The sequence below is a fragment of the Vigna radiata genome, chromosome 6 (assembly GCF_000741045.1).
Source record: "Vigna radiata var. radiata cultivar VC1973A chromosome 6, Vradiata_ver6, whole genome shotgun sequence".
In the NCBI taxonomy this organism is placed as follows: Eukaryota; Viridiplantae; Streptophyta; class Magnoliopsida; order Fabales; family Fabaceae; genus Vigna; species Vigna radiata.
In genome coordinates this window covers 4,959,095-4,971,745 of record NC_028356.1, presented here as the reverse complement: position 1 = coordinate 4,971,745, position 12,651 = coordinate 4,959,095, and the positions used below count along the sequence as shown (strand labels likewise).

Below are 12,651 nucleotides of genomic sequence, written 5' to 3'. Positions count from 1 at the left end.
ACGGAATAAAATAGAATCTAGTTAATACAATTTGCTTTACATATAATTAAATAGACTGATTTATATTAAATTAAAAACATTGTACATTTTAATAATTTTATTTCTAATATAACAGACGCTTTAAATTATTAAATTTTTTAAATATTTTAAAAAAAATTCAAAATTTAAACGTAATTAACTCAAGCCAATAAAATCTGATCAGGATACTACTAGGTAACCGCTCGAGTATGTCCCTCCTATAAATAACTAGTATATAAAAATTGTTTCAATCTATCAATATCCTGTTTCATCAAATAAACGTATTTTGTTTAAACAATATTCTAACTGATAAAATAATTATCAAATAACTGGGAAGTGATGATAACCGCACTCGCAATCATGAGAAAATTTAGAAAAAAGTGAGAATAGGAATAAAAAACGTGCTTGTAATTCTAGCAAAAGAACAGCAATGTCGTAACTAATGATTGCAAACTAAATTAAACTTGGATACAGCTTGCTGATAAAGAGCACAAGCTGCATTAGTAATAAGACTTCAAAGGAGAAGAAGCAAATTACAATAACATAGATAACTGAGGGGAACTAAAACTTCATCACATTTTTAATCCTCTAGAGAAAAGAATCTCTCCATAGGGCACCTTTTGCTCCACTTTCAGGGCATCGCGGGAAGCAAGAACTATTCATGAAAGAATTAATTAGGCATTATAACTTGAATGTCTATTCTAGGAAAAAGAGTTTAACCCTTTAGTCTTTTTAATAAGTAGAAACCTTAACATTAACTTTATCTTAATTTATACTTTAACTTTGTTTTATTTACAAATAAATGTATTAAAATTTAATTTTATTATAACTTATTCTTTTAAACTTTACTATTTTTGAATAGACAAATGAAGTTTGAATATTATCCTAGTTAATCTTTAAACCTTTTCAACTTTTTATAACTAATTGTTTCTAAGATATTGAAGTTAATTCTTTTAGATTAAAATAAACTATTCTTTAATTTTTTTAAGAAAAAATGTTCATAAAATAATAATTTTTAAATAAAATTAAAGATTTGGGTGCCCATTTATAAAAACAATAAACTGTAAGGATAAATTAGAAAAAATTAAGTTCAACATGCCTTTTAAAAGATAAAGTTTTAACAAATTAAAAAAATTAAAATTTACAATATATATTTGAAAAAAGAAAGTAAAGTTTAGGTGTTTATATATTGTTTTCCGTTGTTTCAAGAGGAAAATAAAAATGTGTACTAACATTGTAAAATATATTTATACTATTATCCGATCATAAACAGTTATATTATATTTGTTTTAAAGTTTACTATAATTATTTTAAATGACCTACTTTATGATTGAATGATGGTGTAAAGTAGTAAATATAACATTAAACTATTAATTTAAAGATTTAAATTAATATATGACCATTTTTTATTTTAAGCATTTCATAAATTTTTTTCTTCATATCATAATCTAAAAATTTATAAGATTTTGATTAAATCTTTAAATAATATTTATTTTGTATTTGTGCCACAACTATTATATTAACTTTTCTAAATAATTTTTAAAATATTTTTAAATTTCTCTTTTAATCCTTTTTATCATGACAGTCAAAGATTATCCTTATATATTATTAATAAACATAAAAGTCGCAATGTATATTATATCTCAACACTATAAAGATCATATTACACTATTTTAATTTAACATATAAACATCTGTGGAACAGAATTAACGGAGATAATATCGAATACATAAATCAACTTTTATTTATTTATTAGATAAATAATTTTAAAAAAATGATTAAATGCTTAAAATAAAAAGTGAGAATTTAAATGTATTTAAACCTATTTTAAATTTGGGATAGATAAAGGAACTAAAGAATAAGTACCACAAATTTGATAGAAAAGTTGTGCTGCTGATGTCCGTGTCATTCCAGCAGCTAGATTATGGAGGGATTCGACGGGAGGAGCTCCAGGAGTGTCAAAGTGTGCCTTCATATGTCTGTTCAAATACAAGGAATATGCATAATTATTATTATCCAAAATTACATATGTAATTATGGTTAATAATTAATTAAAGAGATTCATACGCTTGGATGGAATCGGTTATCTTGTCACTGGGATGATTGATGTTTACTTGAGTTTGAGTGGGTCCTGTTTCCACGAGGAGTTCTGAAAAGGAACTTGTGAGACTGATGTGTGTGATAAGTGAATAAAGAATATACCATTACTGGTGGTCCTCTTCCAATGTTAGAAAAAGCCTTAACAAGTAATATACCTTGATCAGGTGTGGGACCATCTTCATACAGCCTAGCTAACTTGAAATTTACGTCTTCCACTAGTGGTTCAAGGCCTCCACTGCTCTTGGCTGATGAAGAATACCTTTTATTTTTGAATCTGTTAATATTTCTGAAGCATCAGACTACAACAAATTTTTCTCAAGATGTGCAAAACTATAATATCTTTTTGTCCTTTAATATCAAGGTGAAATGGACATTTGAAACTATAATGAGTTATTGAACAATATTCGGTAGGTTATAAATTGAACCAACTACCTCCCCGAATCGAAGTCTGAATGTGAGGCAGGACCATGTTCAGACGCTGGTCTTGGAAAGGAATGCGCACTGTCTCCTAGAAAAACATATCCAAGAACAATTATGTCGTATTTTCTTACAAAGGGACGTCCATTAGAGAATTGAAAGATCCAATAAACAGATCAATAAAAATTACCGGCTTTCACAGATGAGACATGAGGAGTAGATTCATGCCCTCCCAAAAGGCTAGCCGTCAGTTCATCCATGAGGACATTTTTCCTCTGCTTCTCTACTGGAGGTGCCTGGTAGTCTGGCCTACTGTCAAAATCTTCAGAAGGCTTCACATTTGGACATTTTATCAGAAATAAGCTACATATCCTCCTAAAATGAAGAAAAGCAAACCAAAGGATGGAGTTTAAGACTAACAAATTGCATGAAATCTCCACTGTGTACTCCTGGAGGGGATGAAAATGATGGTTCCGGAGGATGGTGAGCTGAAATCCTTTCTGCATAAAATTGAGTTTGTTACTTTCTGCTAAAATCCATATAAAGGTTGGTTAGTTTCTTAAGATCAACTAATATACCATTTTAAATCGCCCCCTCCCCGGACATCCCAGAGAGGGACACTATGCTGACCTGAAGGTGAATCGTGGGGTGGTTGAATGCTCTTAATCCATAAGTCAAGAATAGGTGCTGGATAATATATATCGTTATTTTCAGCTGTAAATAAATCACCACTGAGCGCAACAGGTGGCAGCTTCATGAGGTTGGCTATCTTTGTTGAAGACAAAACATTAGTTTGCTGCAACAGAGAGAAGATAGTGTTTATAGTGGAAGTATTTTGTTGAACATATTATTGTATTTCAACTTTTATCTGCTTCACATTTATTATTTTTCTTCTTTTTTATGATATTGGACTCCCCCATTCATCTTTCCTTAAAAAATTGTCTGGTTCCTAAAATATCAAATATGGAAAACAATAAATGAAAAAAAAAAAAAAAAAAAAACCTGTTTCTTTCTTCCCCTTCGCGAGACAATATCAGAAGCGTTCTGAAGCCAGTGTTGATATATGTGAACAGGAATAATGGTTTGCTCATAATCCATTTCGATATCCAATCGATTTCCTCTTTTCCTTTTATTCGGTCCCCGCCTTCTAGGTTCCTGTTGCATTGCACTTCTAAGTTTAGTCATTTCTTTTCTCCTCAGTCGTAACGGTCATTGTAGTTTTAAATAGTAGTCGTACCTGTCTGGGTGTCATGGCTTCATTAGGTTGCTGAATGTCCTGTTGTTCAGGATGAAGCTCTTCAAACATATCAGCTGCAGAAGTTATATGTCAGCAAACAAATTTCATTCTTTATTTTTTAATTTTTATATTGACAGTGTTTAGTTATTTCCACTTTTAATATTTGTCTGGCGCATAAGGGAAAAACTATACCTTGTATTATCTTCACAATAAATGGTAATGTAGCTGAAATGTAATCCCATGATCACTAAATTTCCATAATAATATTTCAGTTTCTATGCGAAAGATGTCCTTTTACAAGTCAACTTATAATACCAAAATAATTTTTTACCTACACGTGTCAAAGCCTAAACCTCCTCTCCGTTAGGAAAGGTAAAACAGGACGTTGAGAGATACACAAGTTGTATATAAAATTCAGTAAACTCCATTATTCCCCTACAATTCTTAAGCTTTATGTCAACACTAGTAATCCGACACTCCATTACTCCTTTACAAACCTTAAGCTATAGTACACTCAATACGGAAAACTCAACTATTCAAGCTTCTAAGATCAGGTGATGGCCCAATTTGGTCTAGATGTTACATTATTCTTCCATCAAAAATCCAGTGCCATAAGCTACATGAGTAGGGTACCGACTAGGGAAATGCTGAGAAACTAAAAATAAAATACGCAGTTAAGGTGTAGGGAAAGTCTACCAATAATTAAAAAGAAAAAATGTTAAAACATAAAATAACATTAGAGCAACAGTCAAAACTACTTCACAGTTGCAATTTTTAACTAAAAATTATTGGTACCTAGTCGTCAAGATATAACTTTCTATAACATTATTTAAAATTTTCATGTTTATAGACAAACAAATGATTGTTATCCTATTCACCTCTGGTGGGCTCATCTTGATGAGGTGGGGAGGGTATAAGCGTAGTTGGAATTTGATCTCCTGAAGCTACATTTACCTGTGTTTCCTCATCTCCTTCAATATCAAACCTGCCACAATCATCCAAAAAATATGGATTGTCGCTAGAAACTAAAGACTACTATACAAAATAAGGATGATCGAAACTAAACCTCTCAAAGCGATTGTATGGATCCGCATTAGCTTGGAATGTTTCAAAGCGTTCAAATAAGGTAATATTCTCTACGTCAGCTGAGAATGATAAGAGTGAGCAAATTGATACTTGCATGAAATATACATATATATGTTTAGCAAATCCAAGGAAGACAACCTTGATGGAGAAATTCAGATGGATCTTGTTCCTCTCTTGCTCCACTACTAATGAAAGTTTCATCCACGTTATCAAGTCGCTGCAATAAACAAGGGTTTGGATTAGCTCAACCTAATTGGCGATCAATTTTATTGATTAGTTCTTTTCCCTTTCTAATTCCATGCAGTGAGACCAGATACGTATACCATAGTGAAATAGGCGTTATGTTGGAATCCAGTTGTGGTGCCTGTGTTGGAAAACTGAAGGGACTGTTCAATATCTGCTACGTTCATCTCACGGATCCCTGGCAGAGTAACAGCCTCTTTCCTGTCAAAGAGAAAAAGAGTTACTTTAGAGCATAGGAGAGTTAAATATTGACTAACGATGTGCAGACAACCCATTTAAGTATATATTTTCCTTAAATCTTTGAAAAATATAATAAAATTACTCATTGAGTCACATGTTTATCTGAAAGTAAGTATATGACTGATAACTTGAATAACAGAGCATACAAATGTGACTAACTTGGCCTTGGATTTTGCCTTGGGGAGCAATGTAGGATCAGGGACAGTCTTAACCTTCCATGCTTCGTTTATCTCAACCTTGTACCCATAGGGAAAAAATATAAAAAAGGAAAAAAAAAAAAAAAAAACTGAATTCTCAGGAAATGTCTTGAGCTTCGTACCAGAAAACGGGTCACGTCATCTACGAAAAAAAAAAAGATAAAATTATAAACTAAAAGTAGAGAATTCTGATAAAATCGTTGTGCAATGAAAAGGGACTTTCAATATTCTAATGTTATATTAATCATGAAAACACGGATTCAAAGTTTACCATAAAGGAGCTTCACTTTTCTCTCATACACAATCACCACTCCTCCTGATAAAAACGCAACAACAATTAAGCACAGGCGCGGAGATATGCTAAATTTCTACCCATTAACTGAAATAGAAATTGAAACTGAAGATAGCAACGAGAGAGCACCCATGAGAATTCCAGAAAGTCTAAGAGCCATTGGAACAGATGGGTTCAGAATCTCTTCGCTATAAAACAAGTACAAGAAACAAGAACACAATATATCAGCTCCTTTAGTTGGCAATGTATATAACTCTAGGCTACACCAAAATAAGCGTACAAGTAACCATTACCAGATCTTAATGATGTTAAGCTTGTCCAGCTTTCTTCGGTTTATCTTTGCGTGCATAGTGGCAGCCATCCTTCATGAAGAACCGGTGAGAAAAAGCGACTAATATTTTTATTTTTCATTTTAGAAACAAAACGCGGATGATAAACAAAATTGAAATCCATAATAACCGATAACGTTACATGAATAGAAAAAAAAAAAAAAAAAAAAAAAAAAAAAAAAAAAAAAAAAAAACTCAGCAACAAAAACATTCGTAAATCAACAACGACGTAACTGGTTTTGCATTATCACATTCTTACAGAGAATAGATGTATAAACGTCGCACTAGTAGACGCTTCACACAAACAAAGAAATGGACAAGCATGATGACCAAAATTGATGATGTAACAGAAAACAGAGAACCGTTGCGATCAGAGTTATATAACAAATACAGAGCAGAAACATGAAGACGAAGAATGAAATATTTGGAAACGGAGTTACCATATTTGGCCCAGAGGAGCCTTCCGAGCAAGAAGCTGATGAGAGTAGAACATCTTCGATATAAGAGAAATTCAACTATCTGTAAGTACATACATAACTGTATTCACCAAAGTAGCAAAAACTCGGTTTATCTCAAATTAAAAAACGCAAAGAAAGAAGAATATGAAAGTAAACCTCGCAAGAGACACTCACTCCTGGGCACTCCCTTCGCCTTGCTACACTTTCTACCCGCCAAAATGCAATGTGCAGTATTGTAACGCATCAAGCAAGTAACAAACACGCCTATGCTAACTACGAACGTAGCAAACAAAGGTGCTACGTGCTACAAAGCGTGACCATGACACGTGTCAATGGAGAGACACTGTAGCACGTTGTTTAGCGCACTCTTGCTGTTAGAGTGGGCTCCACATGGTCAACGATTTTTCTCAATTTTTATCCATGGAAGGTGAATTCGTTAGAAAAAGGTGAAAAACCATGTAAAATGGAAATTGGACACGCGCCTGGAGGGACGTTGGGTTTACAACACAGTGTCACGTGACTCTCATTTTCAGTGCTCATCTATACTACACGTTCACCCACCTAGCCCAATCCCAATCCCGCAGAGAGAATCGAGCTTTGGTAGATGGAGGAGGCACTGGTGGAAGTGTGCGAACCCGCAGAGGTGCGCATACAGTTCGCACTCAACTGCAAATGCAGAGCCACGGTGCGGCTTCGCTCTCTAAACCCAACCACACCAGTGGCCTTCAAGATCCAAACCTCATCGCCAAAAAAGTTTCTGGTCAACCCACCGAGTGGACTCATTCCCCCTTTATCCTTTTCCACCTTCAAAGTCATCCTTAAGCCGCAGTCCCATCTCCCTCGCTCCTTCCCTCGCTCCCCCTCAGACCGCTTCCTCGTGAAAACCGCCGAGTTCCCCGCGAACTCGTCCGGGTCCACTCACCCCGAGTCCATCAACTCGTGGTTCGCCTCTCGCCCCTACGGATTCAAAACTCGGGACATCAAGCTCAAGGTTGCTTTCGTGGGGCCCCTCCTCCTTAACGATGCCGTCACGCGCGGAGACCTTGACGCCGTTAGAAACTTGATCAAACGACAGCGTTCCATGCTCGCGGATATGTCACCCGCCGAAGCCGAATCGCTCCTCGGCGCCGCCACAAAGCTGCTGAAGCCGGACGACATGGTTCACCTCCTCCTGGAAGCCGGGTTGAGAATAGTCCCCAGCCCCAACGCCTCCGATGAAGTACACGTGGCAGATGATGCCAACACAAATGTAAGTAAAGCCGAAGCCAAAGCCCAACCCAAATTAATTGGCCCATCACTTAAAATGCTTTATTCATTTTTTTTTGTTCAGAAAGAAGTGGTGGAACTTGGAGAAGCAATATTTGAAGCTTCGAGGAACGGGGAGGCGAATGAAGTGAGGGCACTGCTGCAAAAAGGTGGTGGAACTGTGAAGTATCGCGATCAGTACGGTTTGACGGCGCTTCATGCTGCGGCTTTTAAAGGGCACAAGGATGTGATGGCGGTGCTCGTTGAATTAGCAGGTTTGGACTTGGAATGTGAAGACGAAGAAGGTCACGTGCCCTTACATATGGCGGTGGAGAGCGGCGATGTAGGGACGGTGCAAGTGTTGGTTGAGAAGGGTGTGAACCTAAATGTTGTGAATAAGAGGGGTGCTACCCCTTTGTACATGGCCAAAATTTGGGGACACCATGATATCTGCGAATTGCTTCTTAACAGGGGAGCCTTTTATTCTCTGACTTCCACTTAGGAATTGAATTTTGAACTATCTCATTTGGTTTAAAATATATGAAAACGTTTCATAACTATATATATACATAAGTATTCTTCCTATTTTACAGTTGATTTTGCCCATGTATTATTTGTAAGTGTTATTTTTTATTCAAAAGAGTATTCTTTAAATATCAATTATTCTTAGTTAGAAATCGAGTGTGTTTTATTTAAGAAATACTTCTAATTAAAATAATTAGATTGTATGAAGAATTATTTTGTCATTATATTTTGAGATGATTTCTGCTTAAATATTGATATCTTGTTCGTTTTCATTTATAATTATTCATCAAGGTAATTGTAATAAAATAAAATAAAAAATTGATAATTTGAACAGTAAAATTAAGCACATATGTGTATTTTTATTTTCACTAATACAATGTATAAGAATAGACATTTATGACAAAAGTTGCTTCAATTTTTTTAACTAAAAGTTATATTCTCTATTAAAATGAGTTAATTATATTTTATTTCATTCAGTTAAAAATATAATGTGTGTGCGTGTATATAATGTGAGTAGGTGAAAATAGATGAGTGGATGAAAGTGTGTATGCATGCATTCCACTTATGTAGTAACTCAAAAGAAGATTGTTTAAATTCTATGAAATATCTCAATTCGCGTGAAATAAGATATTTAATTATAAAAGTTGATGAAGATTTCTATGATAAGAATTAATTATGAATGATATTTTTCTGGTTAACATATGTGAATTAACAATGTCATTAAGAATGTTAGTAGAATCATGGTTTGGTAAGTCAAAATGTTATTAATATCAAATGATATGGCAAAATTTTTGGATCCAACTTTATACACGAAATCTTCTAGAGATAACAACAATGGTTTGATTGAATGTAGTATTTTTGCATTACTTGTTTTATTTTGGTGAAGGTTTCATAGTTGTTTTAATTACCTAAATATGAGTATCAATATACCATGAAGAAATTGTGTTATTATGTGATTTCTGATGACTTATAAAAATGTTTTTAATTGTTTAATGTATAATCAAAGATTTCATGTGATATTATGTAATGTTTGTGTGAAATATATGTATATGTATGATTATTAAAGGAACATGATGATCATGAATATGTGATTGATTAAGTAAATGGTTGATAGACATAATTCCATAATCTTTACACGGTACAAAATGAAAAACTCAGAAAATGAGTTTTAGAGATATTGTGAGTGTTTTAGACTATTAGACGTGTTTATGAGATTTTTTTTATATTATTGAACAATTTTAAATTAAAATACTTGATCTTATTATTTTAAAACAAGATTATAATACTCATTTTTCATGTTCCTACCTGATATGTGTTAATGTTTTATATTTTATTTAATTTATAATATGTTAATGTTTTATATTTATTATTTAAATTTTAATATGTTTTTTTTATTTTTTATTTATTATTTAATTTTTTATATGGGTTAGTGTTTTTAAGTTTTATTTAATTTTTAATATATTTCTGTTTTTTTATTTATTATTTAGTTTCTAATAATTTTTTATAATTTATTTATTAGTTGATTTTTGATACGTATTAATGTTTTTAAGTTTTACTTAATTTGTAATATATTTATGTTTTTTTTATTATTTAGTTTTTAATATTTTTTGTTATTTTTTATTTATTAGTTAATTTTTTTATATGTCTTAATCTATTTAATTTATAATATGTTTATTTTTTTAATTATTATTTAAAATTTAATATGTTTTTTCATTTGTTATTTATCAGCTAATTTTTAATATGTAATAATTTTTTGAATTTTTATTTAATTTATAATATGTTTCTGTTTTTTATTTAAGGTTAAATGCATTCATTGGTCTTTATTTTTGCTGTCTTTTTTCAATTAGGTCCCTGTTTTTTAGAAATGCTCAATTGGGTCCCTATATTTGAAAATTGACTTCAATCAAGGACATTCCGTGAACTTTGGTGAACGGCGTTAAATATGTTTTGTGCTGGCAACAGTACTTGTAATGGTACAGACAGGTGGCAATGAAACACAGCATTACGTGGTGACTATTTATTTTTATTAAGGATTAAAATGAAAAAAACATGTGGGTTAAGATGAAGTAAGGGTAAAATGGGAAAGAACATTAAGTTTAAGTTTATAAAAACATGTGCGTTAAAGGGTGTTTCTTCTTCGTGGAAGGGTGTTGAGCTGAAGCTGATAAAGGGTGGTGGTTCTTCTTCGAAGGGTGGTTCTTCTTTGGCGAAATCAAGGTTGGGTCTGGTGGGAATCAAGTTTGTTGTCGTTGCAGCTTCGAAGAGGATGTCAAAGGAGTACTCTTGCTGTTCGTCGACTTGCAGAAGGAACGAAACCCCTATTTGCCATTGTGGACAAAGATCTGTAATGAGAACTGCGAACACTATGAAGAATCGAGGCAAACATTTCTGGGGATGNTCCAAGTATAAGGTATGTTGTATTCAAGCTATACGTTCCATTTATGGTATCGTTTCTGAGATTAGGGCATTTTCTTCAAATGTGTTTGCAGAATGGTGGTGAAGATGGTGGGTGCAACTTCTTCAAATGGTGCACAGATGTTGGAAGTGAGGACAATGGTCGTTATGTGAAGAGCGAAGGGAAGAAAGAAACTTTGGTCATCAGAGAAGAATTGGAGAGTACTAGGAAAATGATTGTTAAGATACAGAAATCAGTCTTGTTTCTCGAAAAGTGTATGAAGGGGTTGATCTTGTTGGGTTATTTTTTGTGTTATAATGATGATTTTAGTTTCAATGTTAGTGAGAATAGGATGATTCGTTGTAATGTTATATGTAAGAATGTAATCTGAATGATGTTGATGAGTGAATGAAATGAGAATGAGATGTTTTTTTTAATCTGAATCTGTAATTTTTATTATGTTGTTGATCCTTATAAGTAGTACAAAATAAGTAAATATTTGAGACTGCTAGTCATATTGTCACTGCAAGTCATATAAATATTTGCTGAGACTGCAAGTCTCAAATATAAGTTGAGACTACAAGCCACTTGTATTATAAATATTTGACATCAATCAGTATATATATAAGTTGAGACTGCAAGTCATATTTTCACTGCAAGACTGCAAGTCATATTTTGCTGACTGTTATTATACCAAATAACCAACAGTGTCAATAGATTAAAAATGGCAAATATTTAACCAAATAACCAACATTGCAAAATCAGAAACCCAGCAATAGATTAAAGATGGCAGAAAGCCAGCAAGATCAGAGGTTCATCCTCTATTACAATAGATTAGTACTGAATACAAAAAGTGCAGAATACCAAAATCAGAGGTTGATCCTCTATCACAGCAACAAGTATTAAAGTGCTGAATACAAAAATAAGGTGGTTCATTCCTCTATTACAACAATTAAAACTACATTAAATTTCTATGCTTGATCCTCATTTGTTGATGGCATGATTGGTTCATTGGGTGGTTGACTTTGTTGTGTTTGGTTAATGACAAATGATTGTTGGGTTGATTTCTTACAAGACTTCCTATTGTGACCCATTTCTCTACAATTTCCACATCTTTTACGTTGACCACCCTTCCTCATTCTTGTTTCATCCCTGACCACCCCCTACACAATACCATAACTCCTTAAAGCCATCATATCCAAGTCCTTTTACCACACTAACAATAAGGAAATAACTCCAAAAGTCTGGGTCAAAAGAGAAAGTTGTACTTTCTCCCTCGTACTTAAGTGACCCATTCTTCATAAACTTCCCTCCATGATGAAAAACAACATCAAATTTATCCTCCATTTTCAAGACAATAACAATATTTAACCTATAAAATAAGATCCTATAAGTTACTTCAAATTATAAAACATTTTATCTTATATAAATATCCTATATAACTAAACCAGATAACGGGTATGACTTATATCACCAAAGCAATAAACAAAACATGCAACAACACTTGACTTAAACAAAATAAAAACCACATTCACATGGTGGACCACATTGCAAGACCACTTTAACAGCATATGCATAAAAAAATAGTCCGACAGAACTACAAATATGGGGGACCACATTACTGAATCAGACATGGGGGGACCAACATCGAAAGTAACAATACAATTTTACATGCCACATTATCCAAAAAAAAAGATATACTAACCTCAACACGTGCAACCAAATTCTCCACACCTTTCCACGACAAAACCACCGATATGAAAGTAAACCTCGAGAGCATATATTTCATTGATCAAGAGGCAAAATATATACAAGTGAATACACTGACCGTTACATAACATTAGGAGAGAAATAAGCTAAATCTCTAGA

At 33.1% G+C, this 12,651-nt stretch overlaps 2 protein-coding genes across 4 annotated transcripts; one reads left to right on the top strand and one right to left on the bottom strand.

Moving 5' to 3' along the window:
• Positions 1-427: 427 nt before the first annotated feature.
• LOC106763295 (sister chromatid cohesion 1 protein 1) lies at positions 428-6,902 on the bottom strand. 3 transcript variants are annotated; one of them, XM_022781962.1, is made up of 21 exons: positions 6,792-6,902; positions 6,600-6,678; positions 6,124-6,192; positions 5,960-6,018; positions 5,810-5,854; positions 5,661-5,680; positions 5,501-5,577; positions 5,182-5,302; positions 4,997-5,075; positions 4,839-4,917; positions 4,651-4,757; positions 3,773-3,846; positions 3,538-3,690; positions 3,166-3,331; positions 2,956-3,035; positions 2,726-2,867; positions 2,551-2,626; positions 2,274-2,392; positions 2,086-2,167; positions 1,885-1,997; positions 428-673 (listed from the first exon to the last, which is right to left on the bottom strand). In XM_022781962.1, the coding sequence occupies exons 2-21, from the start codon at positions 6,650-6,652 to the stop codon at positions 591-593; spliced, it is 1,797 nt and encodes a 598-aa protein (XP_022637683.1). In that variant the 5' UTR covers positions 6,653-6,678; positions 6,792-6,902; the 3' UTR covers positions 428-590. The 3 variants fall into 3 exon arrangements, with proteins under 3 accessions (XP_022637683.1, XP_014502985.1, XP_022637684.1); XM_014647499.2 differs by having other exon boundaries at positions 6,774-6,895; XM_022781963.1 differs by having other exon boundaries at positions 2,274-2,377; positions 6,774-6,895.
• Positions 6,903-7,186: 284 nt separating this feature from the next.
• Positions 7,187-8,454, top strand: LOC106764149 (ankyrin repeat, PH and SEC7 domain containing protein secG). The gene is made up of 2 exons (XM_014648381.2): positions 7,187-7,866; positions 7,948-8,454. Exons 1-2 carry the CDS (start codon positions 7,222-7,224, stop codon positions 8,362-8,364), a joined length of 1,062 nt encoding a protein of 353 aa, XP_014503867.1. The 5' UTR covers positions 7,187-7,221; the 3' UTR covers positions 8,365-8,454.
• The last annotated feature ends 4,197 nt before the right edge of the window (positions 8,455-12,651 follow it).